Genomic DNA, 17970 nt, shown 5'->3' on the forward strand with positions numbered 1-17970 from the left:
TTGAGGAGACGGGTTCTTTCCCCATTTATGTAGCATGTATGCACATCTGCCATGTCTGGTTCGGATCCTATTTAGAGTGGACCATGTTTTGCGTGGAAGATCAAAACCTGGTGGCTTGTGGGTAATGCAGGGCATGTTATTTTGCCATTCGTTCCATTCTTGGGACCATGCATTCGTGATGTTGAACTCCTCATGTATCATTCTTGCCGTTTTCATTGGTGGTTTTCTAGAACGGAGACGGGTATTTCGTGCATCCTCGGTATCTTGGTGGATCGGCAGGTTTATATTGTTCATGATCTTTTTGTATTCACGTGTAAGTGCGTCGACTCCTCGTAAATGTGGAGGTGGGATGTGACTTAATACTGGAAGCCATTGGGTGGGAGTTGATTTAATTGTACCAGCTATCATCCTCATAGTGCTGTGCAGCTGATTGTCGACCTTTTTTACGTGTGGACTGTGTAGCCTGACTGGAGCACAATATTCAGCGGTCGAGAAAACAAGGGCTAAGGCAGTAGAGCGGAGAGTGGAAACCGATGCTCCCCAGGTGGTACCGCAGAGCTTCTGTATAATGTTATTTCTTGTACTCAACTTTTGGGCAGTTTTTGTTAAATGCTCTTTAAATGATAGCGTTCTGTCTAGTGTTACGCCCAGGTACTTCGGTGTTTTGTTGTAGGTAAGTGTGGTATTTTCAAACCGTATGTTGAGTTCCTTTCCAGCAAGTTTATTGTTCAGGTGAAAGCAACTAACTTCTGTTTTGGATGCATTTGGTTGAAGTCGCCACTTGCGAAAATATTTGCCCAATGTATATAAGTCTGCCGTCAGAACTTCTTCAGACGTTTCTAGTATTCTGCATCGTGTAGCGAGGGCCCAGTCATCGGCGTATCCGAACTTTCTTGAATGTGTTTCCGGCATATCTGCTAGGTATAAGCTAAATAGTAGTGGAGAGAGCACTGACCCCTGTGGTAGGCCATTCTTAAGTTTCTTTGGTAGGCTGATATCTGTGCCCATCACCACTTGAAACATTCAGTCGTTAAGCATGCTATCTATTAGGCGTGCTATTGGTTTACAGGGGATTGCACGGAGAATTTTGTATATAAGGCCCTCTCTCCATACTGTATCGTAAGCTGCCGAGAGATCAATAAATGCCGCTGAAGTTTTAAGTCTTCTTTGGAAACCCGCTTCGATGTAGGTGGTGAGTGACATTACCTGGTCTGCACAGCTTCGTTCTGGTCGAAAACCCGCTTGTTCGACTGGGATCGCCTGGAACAGTTCTGTACTGATTCTATTATATATAAGCCTCTCTAATAGTTTGTAGATGGCAGAGAGAAGCGCAATTGGTCTGTAGTTTTTTAGGTTGTCGGCGGGTTTGCCTGGCTTTAGTATGGCTATTATCTTAGAGCGCTTTAGTTCTTGTGGAATATTTCCAGTTACCATGATGTCTGTGAAAAATCGAGCCAGCCAAACTTTTGTATACTTGCCACAATTTATTAGGAATTCAGGGTGAATATTATCAAATCCTGGTGCCTTTGCTGGCTTAACGTCTTTAAGAGCCTTTGATATGTCTTCGCTGGTGAAGGGGAGGGAATGCTCCGTTTCTGTGGCTACGTGTTTTAAAGTTTTAAGTTCTCTCTTTACGAAAATGGTGTGTGCTTTATCCTTTGGTGCCCTGGATGTTTTTACTATATGTGATGCTACGGCATCTGGCTTTACGGCTGCCTCTCGGCGTTTCGTACGGACACCACTCCCTAATTTTCTCAGTAATGACCATGCCTGTCTGCTTGATTTCTGGAAGTTTAGACTTTCCACTGTTTCGGTCCACTTTTGGCTTCTAGCGGCGTCTAGGCTGTGCAGTAGTTCATCCGCTATTTCTTGGTCGCCAGTTTCAAGAAAGCTCTGATATAATTCCTCGCTATTTGCCGACCAGCCAGGGATATATTCTTTGCGATAGCCTCTTGGTATGTGTTTTTTGGCTACACTTAGGACGGCACTAACAAATCTGTGGTAGTTTTTAATATTAGGTGTAATCCACCCTAGGCATTTATCCAGATCCGCAGAGAAGTCAGTCCAGTTGGCCTTTTTAAAAGTCCATCTTGGACGTGGGATAGAACTAATTAAAGGGATTTGCGTCCCTACTTCTATTATTACTGGTCGATGTTGGCTGTGTGGGAAATCAGTTAGAACTCTTCGTGAAGCCCCTAGAGGTATGTCTTTGTTGTCGGTCGAGACGAAGCATAGGTCGGGGTTGTATTCCCGCCTCCATGCCGCGGATCTGTAGGTTGATCGATCTTTGGCATCAAACAAAAGGTACAGGCGTTCGTCTTCTGCCCATTTTATTAAAGCATTCCCATTCGCATCATTATTTTTGTACTTCCACTGTTCATGATGGCTGTTGTAATCTCCAACGTATACAGCAGGGTGAGGATGTACTTCAATTGCTTGGGCTGGCCACGACGTAGCAGGTGGCTTGTAAATGTTGGACACGGTAATGTTAGCGATTTTTATGACCACATTATAAATACAGTCATCAGTGGAAGTAGAGATTAGCGAAGCATTTTCAATATCTTCTTTGAGTTAGCTGGTATGCACCAGAGATGAATTCAAATAAAAATCCATTGGTGATTATAAAATAGGTTTAATTTAAAACAAAACAAACGTAATTATACTTTTAATTATGATTTATAACGTATTTCTAGTCTTCATGAGGAAAGTCGTCATAATACTTATGGTAATCTCTCGACATCAAATTCTTTAATTGTAAATCCAAGTATTTCTTTCGTGTAATTTTTCAGGGTACAAATTTGACAAATCTTTAAACGGTATTGTATTTATTCTGGAACTTTTCCGTTGATTGGGTAATTTATAGTCCTCAGAAAATCTAAGCTTATAAAATATTTCTCCAGGGGGTGTATACATGAAAGCTCGAATTTCGGTAACCTGAAAAATAAAGATAAAAAGCACCGGTCCAATATATGTAGTCAAAAGTAATGATTACGATTTACTAAATAGCGATACCTTAGGATCTCCCTTGAGTTTTCCTGGTCTTATGGACTTGTAAAAATTAGACCCAACGTGTATCCATTACAAATTTTGCATAAGTCTTTTTTTTATTTAAAGAGAGATATTTTTCGTATAGTAAGAGTGTTTGTGACTGTGTACTAGAGACCGTGCACAAAGAGCGAGAATTGATCAACATCATCAAAATGCGAAAGGTCCAATACTTCGGTCATATAATGAGAGGACCTAAATATCGCTTACTCCGGTTAATCATTCAGGGCAAAATCGAAGGAAAACGTTGGGTCGGAAGAAAACAACTGTCCTGGCTGCGTAACATTAGACAATGGACAGGTCGAACGGTCGAGGAACTGTTTCATCTAGCTGCCGACCGAGAATCATTTCATCAGCTTGTCAATATGACGATAGCCAACGCTTGAATACAAGCACGGCACACAAAGAAGAAGAGTGTTTATAACAGTAGAAATAGATAACGTCTTTTTGTTTTTTGACTCACAATAATCTGTGTACATTTTGTAAAGCTGTTGCTTGGATGAAATGCGGGATTGTATATATGTCTGTGTTGTCCTTTTTCTACAATACTGGGACGGCATTTTGGACAAACATTCTAAAAAGTCCTGCAAAGTTTTAACTTCTTCATCAAATGCATGATTTACCGATGGAAAAAGTGTTTATAGTCCAAGATCCCAGAGCGATCAGACATAACTTATTTTCACACAGATGAACCCTTAGAGTCTCAGTAGCGTCTCGCGTGCTTTGAATACCTGCGTATTTATGAAACTTGCTGAGTGACACCTGGGCAGGTACCAGGTGAGAAAGGTAACTAAAAATAAGAGCTATTTAACTTAAACTTACATAGCTGATTTTTATACATATTTTGTAGAATATTATTTTGAAAATACTGTAATAAGTGTCAGACACTTGTCATGGACCAGAACTTTTGTCAGACGCTTTAAAGCTCCACTAAAATTAAATGAACTTTACTTACTTTTACATGTCTGATTTTTAAATATGTTATTAGTAGTACTATAATAAAGTTATATTTAATCAGTCAGACAAATTAGAATGACCAAACATCCCTCAAACACAAAAATTAGTTAACTAGAAGTATGAGCGGGAGAGTGCTGTGCGCATGAGCCTTAGAGTAAAAAATTCAAATTCATTAAGAATACTTACTGTTTTCGATCCGATTAAATATTTTTGCATCTCTATTTTAATATGATGAACTCTAGCATTAAGATAAATATTAAAGTAAATTAATGTATTGAATATATTTGGGATAATTAATTATATCGAAGCAATTTGGTTTCATAAGAAATTATATTTACTTTATTGTAAAAAAGATACTAGTTAGGATAATTAAAAAAAAATAATTTTTGGTAAAAAATCTTCAACTGGGATTGATTGAAACAAACATTTTTCTATATTTTAATCATCATATTCATTGTCGCAATTATTACAATTTTCATTATTCAACCAATCATGATGTTGCTCATCCGAGTCATCATCTTCATCATTATCAGTTATGTTGTTGCTGGCTGGTTGTTCTGCAGAAAATAGTTCAAAGAATTAAAAAGCAGAAAATCACAAACATAATAAATTCTAAACCTGAAATCAAAGTATAATACCTGAAGTTTGAAGGAATTCACTAACGTTTGCTGGTAATTGGTCACCATCAAACCAATAAAAGTGATATTGGTTTTTTTCTAATCTCTACCCATTGTGTTCAGGAGTTAAAATGATTGGTTGTTTTGCATTTGCATTATTCCATATGCTAAAAATGTAATTAGCACGGCGGAATTGTTGGAACAACTCACTTTAGCATGGTGGTAAACTGCTAGCATCAAAATTTTTTAAATTTTTGCGATCGAATTCTTCGTTAATATTAGATACGCTGTAATTATTTAAAAACAATTGAAGCCGGGCAGCATAAATGTTGCACGTATCAGGAAAACTATAAATTTCGCAGATAAATTTTTGGATTATTTTGAAAATATCTTTTTGGGTGGCTTCATCGCTAAACAACTCTGATTCTCTAAACTGCATGAAATCTCGCTGATATTCATGTTTCTTCACTAATATATTGAATGGTCTTTGTTTACCCTTTTTAAAAAAGGCGGGATTAAAGTCACATCCAGTTAGAGCGTGAAACCCTGGCAAACTTCTACATAAAGATGGTCCCAAGTACTCGTAAACCTTTGTCAAATTAATGTATCTCTGGTTATTTGCGGTGCCTGCGTTTAACCATACATTCGAATCATCATGTTTTAAATTATGCATATATCGTAACATAATTATCGCAATGTCTTACTCACTCTGAAATGCAAGCACAGCACTCTCGCGCTCATACTTCTGGTTAACTAATTTTTGTGTTTGAGGGATATTTGGTCATTCTAATTTGTCTGACTGATTAAATATAACTTTATTATAGTACCATTAATAACATATTTAAAAATCAGACATGTAAAAGTAAGTAAAGTTCATTTAATTTTAGTGGAGCTTTAAAGCGTCTGACAAAAGTTCTGGTCCATGACAAGTGTCTGACACTTATTACAGTATTTTCAAAATAATATTCTACAAAATATGTATAAAAATCAGTTATGTAAATTTAAGTTAAATAGCTCTTATTTTTAGTTACCTTTATCACCTGGTACCGGCTAGGTGTCACTCAGCAAGTTTCATAAATACGCAGGTATTCAAAACACGCGAGACGCTACTGAGACTCTAAGGTTTCATCTGTGTGAAAATAAGTTATGTCTGATCGCTCTGGGATCTTACTCTATTAGAAATAACTTTTACATACTCGGATCATATCTTCACCTTTTTTTAGATGGTAAATAAAAGTATTAACTCTCTTAGATTTTTCTGGATCTTTCCTATCTCTTTGTCTATTTGTATGAATAACTTTTACTAAATTATCGATGTAAAGTCGTTTTTCGTTCCAATTAAAAGTCCAGAACTGATCAAATAATGTTTTTCGATCATTTTCAGACATAATATTGCATTGGATAACACTATTCCTTTTTTCTTGACAATTACATCGAGGTTTCCTAATTTTTTTTTAGTTTCTTTATATCTTTTCTCCACTTTCCATACATTTTCGGTTTTCCGCAGTATTCTTTACCTGTTTCCCTATTCTTTTTATTCCATCGACTAACCGATTGATTTATTTTTGGCATTTTATTTCTTTCTTTAGTGGCACCGTTTCTTTCTTTTGATAACAGGTTCATCACATTCAGAATCAGATTCACTGTAATCAACTAGTTTTTTCGTCAATTCAGGATTTTGGTATTTTAGGTATAGGTGCAGTAGCCGTTAGGTAGATCTTCTTATTGCATATCAATGACTAAATCACTATTCAATATTAATAAGGTATAATTTTGGTTGTTAATGCTACATGTAGTTGGTTCAATAGGATGAACCGTATTTTTGGTGTTGGCTTCAAATAATGGTTGACTGTAATTTTCATTATTGAGTGAGTAGACCTCTTCAAGTATAACATTATCAACTGTCTGCATGTTATTATGGACACAACTTTATCAAACATAATATTATCGTTGAAGTATTCAGCGTTAAACATCTTTTCTATACGAGGCTGTTCGTTGTCAATACAACTATGTCGCCATTGGTCAAAAAAATAGAGGAAGCAGATTGAGAAGCTAAGCTATCATACTTGGCCATGCTATCCAAGTTATAGGAGTTTTATGATAATAAAGACTCTGTGGTAGTGTTAGTTAAATCTCGGTCCTGTTCATTTTAAGTACTCATTTGCAATATTTTTTGAGTGCGATTTACATAGAAACGTGGAGTTGGCCGGTTTGCGAATTAAGGTATCGATATGTATGTACATTATGTATATTACTTTATACTGCAAAGGTTATTGCAATCTCGATATTTCGCGTCAAGTTATATATTATTTCGGGCCCGTGCAAAAACATCATACCGAGCGATAATTTGCAGATTAGCAGTATTTCTTGTATTTATACTTATGAATTTCAATGTTTTAGTATCCTGAACTCAACCCAATGATAATGAGAAGGTTTCAAGAACCAGGAGATGTAGAAAAAGCATTTGAATTAGTTCATAAATCCAGAGGACTTGAACAGACACAATTTTTAGCACGACAACATTGCCAAGAAGCAGTTCGACTCGCTAGTCTCATAGAACAGAGTTCATATCAAAAGGGTTTGATAGTAACAGCGGATTATGTCCTAAACCGGATGAAATAGTCCACAAAATAGTAGATTAGATAGTTACTTTTAGTTATGAAATTATTTTATGTATGATATATAAGCAGCAGGTATTTCTGAAATATTTGAAACTAAACTTAAAGTCACATAAGGCGGCCATAGTGAAATATAAAAAATACACTTAGAAATCGAATAATTCTACCCATTTTACATTAATTGCAATACACAATATATTAATGCCTTATTAAAAAGAACTTATTCATCGACTGAATCCAACCAGCAAAGAACAACGTGATGAGCAACTTTGCTCTTTGATATCTAGATGTCAATTATAGTCCTATGATAAGACACGAAAATTTCTTGAAACTCATCAATTTTATGCAATATTTTCCTGACTACCTTAGCATTTTTTTTTTAATTATCAACGTGAGAACCATTCCTTCTTCTGATGTTGAAGCTAATGACCTAATGTTCTGGTTCTGCTCGCTTTTCCAATTAACCATTTTTTGAGTATCGACCTTATTCGTCCTGTACACTATTATTGCGTATCTCTAACAGAACGTCAAACACACCTCAGGTGACTCCTTAACCTCAACAAGTTCCTAAATTAACACGACCGTTTAAAAGACGTTTATATTAGTTGCGAGCTACCATTAACTGTCTAACCAAATCCCACAATACATTCGCATGCCTATTTATTTTAGGTTAGACAAACTATGTCGTATTTATACGGCTACAAAAATATCTTTTTGCTTCGAAGATTAAGTTAGGTAGCATTAGCAAAATATTAACTAAGAATTGATTTGTAACGTTCTAGTCATAGTACGACCAGGACCGATAAGCAACATTACTGCCGGAAGGAGGCGAGGGGGGAAATCATCTGAAGATATTTAAGGATATTTAAACGAAACACCCATCGTTCTATCAATCAGGATCGTATACTGTCCGACTGGTCAGCTCTGGGTTCGTTAACTCTTTATTTTCCTCCCACGCCCATCGAAGAAAGTTACATTGTGTCTCTTACATCCAATTCCTATGGCAACGTTTTAGATGGGCAGTCCAACGTGTTGGTGGACGACCTATGCTTTGATAGGCATAATCTCTTGTTCTCCATTTCAGTATCTGCTTTGTATATCTGTTATCTGTCATTTAAACCACGTGATCTGCCCAGGTCTACTTAACTGTTGCTATTCTCTCTACAGCATCAGCCACTCCTGATCTTCGTCGCAGCTGACGGTTTGGAACTCACAGTGAGATGCCCAATATATCGTCCTTCAAGTAAAACGGATCTTTTGCACTGTTCTCCTTGTCAAGGTCAAGATTAATCGGTCGATTGAAACGTTACAAGTTCCTAATTAATATAGAAATTATGATTAATTGTGTGGTATATACAACATATAATTAGAACAGATGTGTTAAAATGTTTCAGTATGGTCAATGTTTCGCTGATTACTTTATAAGTATCTTTGAACATTTCAAATTAGCAACGTTACTAAGATTTTAGTAGCGATTGTCCTGTACAGTAATAAATATACTGCAACAACATTTAGATATAGCTGTATATAAATAAATATACAAACAAAGCTACCGTAAGTGTCTTAAAATATTTCAGTGATACCTTCTACAATTGATAGATCGATCTAACAAAATATTTTTGCTCTATATCCATATTTATTGATACATATATTGACCGTTTAAAAATACAGATAGGGATACCTACAGTGTTTTTAAACGTCATTATTATCTTTTACTTATATATAAAAATCTGTAGTTAGTTCACTAGTTAGAAGAATCTTGAATGTTTACCTTAAATGTAATTAACATGTAGACCTTCTGCACATATGTTTTTTATTTTATTGAAGGAGCTGGTTTTTGAAATGTTATTTTGTTTTAAATGTTGTTGGAAATATTGTTTTGCTATAACCTTGCTATTTTTTTTTATACCAGCTCCTCTGGTGGACTACTTTGTATATCTTTACATCGTTTTCATCTTATCCTTTCAGGTAAGTTCGTTTTTACACTTAATCCATTTTACATAGTTTTCTACCTTAAGCCGACTTTTCATTTTATTAAGGTTTTTCCTCTACTTAAATATATTTTTTAACATCCCCACAAGCTTGCAGGTGGTGCTTATTATCCTTCGTGACTCGTTTATTGTTGGCTCTCATTTTCATTTATTGGCTCAGCTATAATTATTTTCCTATTTGCTTCGCACTTGTGGGGATTTGGCTTGATATAAAACTGTTTTCCCTATTTTCTTTTGCATATACCAATCTTAAATTTCATAGGATCGCGAGATGCGCAAAACGACGTATTTTCGCATTGAGTTATCAAACTCATTCACTAAGCCGATCAGAAGCTCAACATGTATCAGCTCGGCATATAGTGATGTATCGGCGATGTACTAATTATTACCTGCTATTCAGGCAGACTTGCCACTGTTTTCTACTACGATCTACTTTGTCAATGTCGTCAAAATTCCGCTTATTAAAATCATAACCAAACTTATACTCATAATTGATTCTTGCTGTAGTTTCTCTAACATTTCTTTAATCTTGCCTAGTACTATCCGACAAGCGAGAGCTGGTGGGTTGCGCGTAGAACAAATTGAAAAGTTCAAGGGATTGCTCATTTCTATTGCTGTCGGCTACGAGTTCACATCGTGGAATTCGTGCTAGATTTCTAACAGTGTTGTCAAGTATTTACATTTTTATTTGGAGTGGCTATATTATAAACTTATTTATATTTATTAAAATGGCAAGTGTATTAAAAGGCAGACCTTTGGTATCTCAAGCACGAAACATAATTTTCAATGTTTTTAAGTTTACAACCGAAGAAGCTAATGCAGATAAAGTCTTAGTTGATTTAAAAAAGATACAAGAACGTGTAGCTCATTTAACTGATAATTATAATACTCATTTTCAAAATAAATTGAGCTTTAAATAATTTAATTTAAGTTAAGTTACAATCAATAAATAAATAAAAAATTACAGTGCATTAGATTACCAGTAAATAATGTGAAACACATGTGAAATAGAAATGACATAAAAATTGAAATGTGTTTCTACAATATGTTTATTTACTATAGATATGCTGGACACTTTAATATTTCGATACGTTGCATTTTTTATAAATGGGAAACAAAATATGATATTGTAAGCAATGATATCACAAGATAAAAGGCCGATAATACTTGAGTTTATCGTCTGGCTTAGAAAAACAAACAAAGAACGCGTGTTCTGTGCTGTCTTTAGTTTAGTAAGCATTAAGACATAATTTGTATCTGTCCGCGATACATACAAAAATACCTTCCCTTTGAGAATTAATTACGTTTTACGAAAATAAATATTATTAACAGTTTTTTCTACGTTTTATTCAATATTATTATAATTTTTATTTTGTTTTCGTGGTAAATAAGTTTATCACATACGCATCCACATAACCACGGTACATATCTACTTATGTAATTTTCAGATCCCAACTAAATTTTTGATACGGCAACTTCGCATTTGTGACACTCGCGATTAAGTACCTCTACTATCTCTCTTAGAATAAGTCCTTTTCTATTTTCGCGCAGCTCACCCGCCAGCTCTCGCTTGTCGCATTGTAACTACGACGATAAGATAGGCAACGAAACATACAATGACTCATATTTTCTTCGTTGATTCATTTTTTTTTTCGTCTGAATAGTATGTATGATTCCATTTTGTTGGTCTACCTAATATAAGCATTTCTTTTACAGTCAAATTCAAATTCAAAGTGAAGAAAAGCTTTATGAAAGCTTTTTGCTGTACAACATAGAACAATTGTGGTGTATTAAAATGTATACTTATTTTACCTTAGAGTTTACATAAAGCAATTTTTTTCGGGATGTCATTGACCAAACAAGATCATAATATTTATTTTAAGTCTTTCCCATCACTCGATTTGAATTTTACTGTATGTTTATAACTTTTGTTTATTATTCATTTAAACCGGAAACCCCAAGTTCTTAATTGTTAATTATGTTCTATTGCTCAATTTTTATGGCCCTAAAAGTGTAAGTAAGTACACGCTACTCAAAGATAGTAAAATGTATAGGACTATTTTGTTTCAGGAGAAAAGAATTAATTATGTACATGTTTAATTTGTATCACAATTGAGTTGGTCTATTTACAGTAATCTGACGTGGAGATATAAAAAGATGCTTGTATATATTTGCGCTGAAAACAAAAAAAATCCTTGCCAAATTTGATAATACTTTTATTCGCAAATTTCCTCCATTATGGTGTGGAGGTAGGAGGTTACATAGGTAGAGATAGTTCAAACACTCCTGACCATGGAGCTGCGCGAAGGCGGAGTCAAATTCACGTAAAGGCAGAAAGATTCAATTGTAAGTGGAATTATACAGTGCATAGTACAATGCGTTTCGCATGGAAGTGGGGACTAAACCAAATTTCGTCTACTGCGCCGTGGTCACGAGTGCTTGCACTATCTCTAGCGTCTAAGTGCAAGAACACTTAGACGCTACCTATGTAAGAGGTCTGCTATTTTCTCTGCGAAAAACACAAAGTTAGCGGGTTATGTAGTGTTACTAAGAAATAACGACTAGAATCAACCTGTCAAATATCATATTCTTACTGTTTTATATTGATTTATCGTGGAAACCCGCCTTTAAAAAACACATTATCTTTCCTGTCACGTCACAGTGGAATGGAATCTTTTTTCAAAAAAATATCATCGTTATTACTGTTTAATAAATTTTTTTAATAGACAATCAAACTCATAACTTGGTTTGTCGACTGCTAAGATTCTTCTTCTTGGGGTGCCTGTCCGTTCCGAACGTTGGCGATTATTCTGTCTATGATGACTTTGTTGGTTGCTGTACGGAATAGCTGTGTTGAGGTCTGTCTATACCATGCTCTCAGGTTAGCAAGCCAGGATTTTCTTGATATCTGCCTTGATTTCTCAGTATATGTCCCAAGAACTGCAGCTTACGGCCCTTCACGATGTTGACCAAATCCGCGGTTGTGTTCATCCTCCGTACTACTTCTTCATTGGTGACTTTTTCGGTCCATGGTATTTTTAGAATCCTTCTCTATAACCATAGCTCAAAAGCCTGATGTTTTGATAGAGTTTCTGCCTTCAATGTCCATATTTCTACTCCGTACAGAAGCACTGAGTACACGTAACATTTAAGAAGCCTTATTTTTGTTTCTAGGGTGAGGTCATGGCTCTTGAACACAGAGCTCATAGTCAAGAATGCACTTTTTGTCTTTTCCGATGCGACAATTAATATTTTGGGTATTGTCCCACGACTCATTGATTATAGTTTCCAAGAAGTTGTACTGTGAGACACGTTCAATTCTCATTTGGTTCACATACAGATTTGCTCCAGTTATGTTTTCCTTGCTGATGATCGTTAGCTTGGTTTTGCTGTTTTTTATATCCAGTCCATATGTTCTACTTGTTTCCGTTATTTTGTTCATTAAGTTTTGCAGCCCTTCTATGGTATTGGAAACACTATTATACCATCTGTATACCCTGAGCTTGACTCCATTTATTGAGATGCATGCTAAAACGTCATAGCTGACATCTCTACATTTCTAAAACAATACCTGCACGCTAAATAAAGCTTCCCTCGTACCAACGGCCTTCACAAATCCAAACTGATTGGGCGCAGTTTGTTCCTCGCATTTGTGGTAAATTCTTTTGTGGATGACTTTAAAAACAACTTCAGCAGATGGTTCATTAGGCTTATGGTCCTATAGTCTTCACAAACTTTTGCTGCTGGTTTTTTGGGCAATGGTACGAACTCCGATTTGAGCCACCCTACTTTTTCCTGTCTTGTATATTTCATTAAATATTTCAGTTATTATTTTTATTTGTTCTGCATCTAATAGCTTTAGCAGTTCTGCAGGAACTTCATCAAGTCCCGGTGCCTTCCATCCTTGATTTGTCTGACGTCTGCCGTTATTTCTTCTGGTACGATTTCGGGACCTGAATTTTCTTCAATGGTGGGTTCTTGTATTGTTCTAAGATCGCGGAAAAGTTTCCCCAGGTATTCTTACCATACTGTCTTTTTATCATCTTTGGTTATGGCAAGAATGCCTTCATCATCTGTTATTTTTCCACTGTTGCGTTTTCGGAACTTTCCAGCTATTTCCTTCACCTTTTGATGGAAATTGAAGTTATCATGTCGACTCGTATATTTCTTTGTTTCTTGACATTGTTCTGTTTTTTGTTTCTCTTTAGCTTCTCTTATCTTTCTTCTGACGATGGTATGTATTCTCTTATATTCTTGGAGATGTTCTTTGTTTTTTTTCTCTGATCCATAAGTTCAAGTATTTCATCGGTCATCCACGATTTCCGCTCCTCTGTATCTTTCTTTAGGTGTTGTTCTTTTATTTCTCTCACTGTTTCTTGTATGATGGTCAGACTTTCCTGTATAGTTCCTGCATTTCTGCATTTTAGCATCTTTGTATTGAGTTTTTCACTCACCTTCAGTCGAACATTGGAATCTTTCAGTTTTCTAATATCATACTTCTTCATCGACTTACTTGTAACCTTCTTCATTCTGACTGAAATTATCTACAACTGGTACATGATTAGAATTTATGTCTGCCTCCAAGTATACTTTGACAGATGTACAGCTGTACCTATACCTCTTATTTACTAGCATGTAATCAATCTGATTTTTTACAATCCTTCCCACAGAATCCTGAGGATTCGAAGAGAACTGCTAAGATACTTCAGAATATTATTGTTTACGACATAACCCCAGAGGTTGCTTTAAATGGACTGCCTTTGGAAACCTAAGCAGGAATCTAAATTCTAAATATTTTATCAGTTCTGGAAGACTAAGAAATAAAATCAGTGTGGCAGTGCTCATATATACTGCATAAATATGATGCTAAAGGGAAATTTGGAAAAGTTAACAAAACACAAAGAGCAGTATAAAATTGATACCACTTTTATCATACTAAAGGGTCGTAAATAACAATTATTTGATTCGAATCGTTATTAAAGTTAAGAATGTTGAAGAAAATGTGGAAGATTCTAATTCTAATTCTTAATGATCTATGTGAGACAAAAATATATTCAATGAAATAGTACTATGACAGTCGTAATATAATCACAATGACAGCAGCGTCCCAATAATTTAAAGAGAAAATCTGGTTGCAAATTCATGAATTTAATGACAAGAAAGGTATAGAAAATTAAAGAGACACACTCAGAAACCAAAAATAATGAGTATCATGTACTATTTAGACAAGTACATGTGCAGTTTACTAAGTTTATGTATACACTTTTATAAAGTTTTGAATTACTATCTTTAAGTAGCTAAATTATTAATATATTTTTAAGAACAATTTGGTTTGGGATATTATGCACAGTATGGTAAATACATTAAAAATGGAAGTTTAGATTCTATTTTAAGATTTTAATTTTGCATATTTTATCTCACCAATTTGTTAAAAAAGGTATTAGTTGCAACCGTTAGAAGGGTAGTTTTCTTTTCAGTTTGAGTCTTACCATTCGTCTTATACATATGCTGGTAGCGACCTGTATACGAACATGAAGTCAGAAGACTTCTCATCGATGGCGATTTATAAGCAAACTGTAAAATACGAATATATATATATATATATATATATATATATATATATATATATATATATATATATATATATAGGATAGGGTGTGTTAAAAGAAGCGGGACAGTCGAATATTTCGCGAATTAAACAGGTGTTAAATATTTTTCAAAAATCTATCGAATGACACTAAAGACGATCACCCAGCCACACTTTCTGAAGCGGGCAACTTTAAAATCTTTAATAGAAACCTCTCATTTTTTCTATTGCAGAGATTTGATTTCCTCATAAAAAATAATTAACTTTTATTTGAGATATTTTTTCGAATTGTTGAACATGGCGTTGTAATATCAAAAAACGATTTATCGTGATACCCTAGGAAAATTATGAAAACGCTTCGATATTTCGAGAAATATACTTTAACATGAAAAATAAAAAAACACGTGTTTAATACTTTTTAAAACTCTATCGAATTGCAACAAACACGACCCGTACCCCACCCCCTGGATGTGGGGCGGGGTACATCTTTAAAAAATCTTGAATAGGAATCCCCATTTTTATTGCAGATTCTCATTCTACGAAACATTCTTAAAAACTGTATTCACTATCATAATAATTAGTTTGCCGAATTTTAATCTGTATATGTTTTTTCTGTAATTGCAGCGTCATCTATCGCGAATCGAAAAAAAGAGATAAAATTGTTTATTTTTTCAGGTAGAACTCTAATCTGCAATAAAAAATGTGGTTTTTATTTATGATTTTCAAATTGCCCCCCGCCTCACCCCCAAGGGATGGATGTGCGGGGTCGTGTTTAATGCCATTCGATAGATTTAAAAAAAATATTAAACACTTGTTTTTTGTTTTTTTCATTTGGAAGTGTATTTCTCAAGATATTACACCCTGTCCATAATTTTCCACGATAAATCTTTTTTCCGATTATAATGTCATCTATCTGTTCTTTATTGGTGTTTTATGGACTTTATGGTCATTAAACTTTTATGTTTGATATATTAGTCATGTTGTGACTGGCTAATTGACACCTAGTATATGCCAATAATAAAAAAAGCTTAAAAAATAAATTATGATAGCTGGACCAATTTAGACTTCAGTAGATCGTTCTATTTAAGTTCTAGTCTACTTCTCCGTTGACATTCCACCGGCTGTGACATGAAGATTTGTCTAAGAGGGTTTTTCTGCTAGATATTTTGCTAGGTGCAGCAAACTGGTAACGTTTGGCAATGAATAGGGCAGACCAAGAAATAAATGGATACTCCAAATTGTGGAGGCGGGAAAAATTAAGCAAAAAACACTTAAAGAAATGGAAGTAATGGTAAATAATAGAAAATAATGAGAATATAAAATAACGTTACTCATCCAAATACGACACCTGAACGAGTAAAAGAAAAAGAAGAATTAATGAAAGATATAATTATTTTTGATACTCTTCTTCTCCCGTCTCTTTTTCCTTTTTTAAATTATTTCGACCTGTTATTACCGATTTATTGCTGTAATAATACTAATTATATATTCTAACATAGTTGATCGTTTTTTGATAAGGTTTTGAGTCCCCTTAATTCTTGGACATTTGTTAGTTAGACTACTGTTTTGTTGCTGACAACATATTTTGATCTTAAAGCAATTAAAATGGCTTTAAAAGTTGAAAATGGCCCCTGTGTTATATTTGTAAATTCTCACAATAAATCAAATCTACTGCAAAAAACTTTCTTACTTACGTTTATTTCTTACGTTGTGGCTTTGTCATTTCACATATTTGATAAATTTGTAGTGTTAATTATAGTTATAGTTCAACATCCTAAACACCCCAATAATTTCTCTCACTCGTATTCATTTAGGAGTCAAAATATTGAAATTAGAAGCATCAACCATCATTGATTTGGTTTTGTTGAATCTATAGCTTTCGATCTACTTCATATATACATCCGGCTAACATGAAAAACATTTTTGGTTGAAAAATATTCGTTGTGAACAACAAGTATTTACATAAGATCATTTTGAATAGCCTATTTTATTCGTTAAAAATATAGTCGCTTTTCTGCACTGAGATTCATTATGCAGATATTGTTCTTCTACATTAATTTTATTTATTATTATAAATATACTCTATTTTCTGTGACGTTGCAACTAATACGGGAATTCTTTATAGTAATTGTAGTGTACTGTGTGGGGCAATTGTATAGAATGATCCAATGATTCTGCCAACAGCTTGCACAAAGTTTTATCAAATTAAGTTTGCGTAATCATGTCGATCTTTTAGTGGTATTTATCTAGTAATCAGACGTTTGGCTTTTTTGAAAATTCAGAAACATATTTTATTTATTTTGTTAAGAAACTGTATATATTTTATTTTGTAAATTTTAAATATTGATAATGATAAACTTGTCAATATTATGTTATTCAGAGTGATTTGTTTTCTAATATCCATTATTATGTATTGGAAATGGTAAAACTGACGTAATATTAAAGACACCTAAAATCTCTCTATGCTGTAAATACCGTTTAAGGATCAACTACCACTACGTGTCTTCCACAACACAAATTTTAGAAATAATCACGTCATTCCATACATTAGCCTTACTTTACATAGTCATAATTATAGGTTATAATATAATACTTAGAGAGCGAATGAAGATGGATGAATTTTTTAAATTGCGGGGCACAATACAGTTATTCTTTATTAGTTGTTAATTAAAAGAGTACTTATCCCTGTACAGTCATTAATAACATTACCACATATACATAGCGTTTATATTATATGTACAAAAACTATTGTGTTTATTGATATTCTAATGAATTATGATATTTTCTTGTACCTTAAAATTAAATTGGTATTATAAAAATATAAAAAAATAAATAAACATTGTTCATTATTAATGGTCCCAATAATGTACGTGGCATTTGTCAAAATTTAATACGATCAGTTAATTCCAGCTGGACATCTTATAGTTCAGAAAAAGGGAATATAACCGGTCTACAATGTAAAAATTTAACACAATACAATACAATGTAACTGAGTATTGTTTTAATTTGTTGCACTATACAATACTGCCTGTAAGTTGTATCAGTAAAATTAGGGACTCTATTATTGTTATTACTCTAATAATAAAGTTGTATATAGATTGTTAAACTCTATTATTGTTAAAAGTGTAATTGAAATAAATAATTTTGTACCAATA

The 17970-nt window shown here is 34.1% G+C and overlaps 1 protein-coding gene across 2 annotated transcripts in view; it reads left to right on the plus strand.

Moving 5' to 3' along the window:
* The window catches only part of qless (decaprenyl diphosphate synthase subunit 1 qless), a 266443-nt gene extending 248473 nt beyond the window's left edge, over positions 1-17970 (plus strand). For both annotated transcript variants that reach the window (XM_072537990.1, XM_072537991.1), the window contains one exon: positions 7020-17970. In XM_072537990.1, coding sequence (XP_072394091.1) covers positions 7020-7241 — 222 coding nt within the window. In that variant the 3' untranslated portion in view covers positions 7242-17970. The remainder of the gene's footprint in view (positions 1-7019) is intronic.

This window comes from Diabrotica undecimpunctata, chromosome 7 (assembly GCF_040954645.1).
Source record: "Diabrotica undecimpunctata isolate CICGRU chromosome 7, icDiaUnde3, whole genome shotgun sequence".
Classification (NCBI taxonomy): domain Eukaryota; kingdom Metazoa; phylum Arthropoda; class Insecta; order Coleoptera; family Chrysomelidae; genus Diabrotica; species Diabrotica undecimpunctata.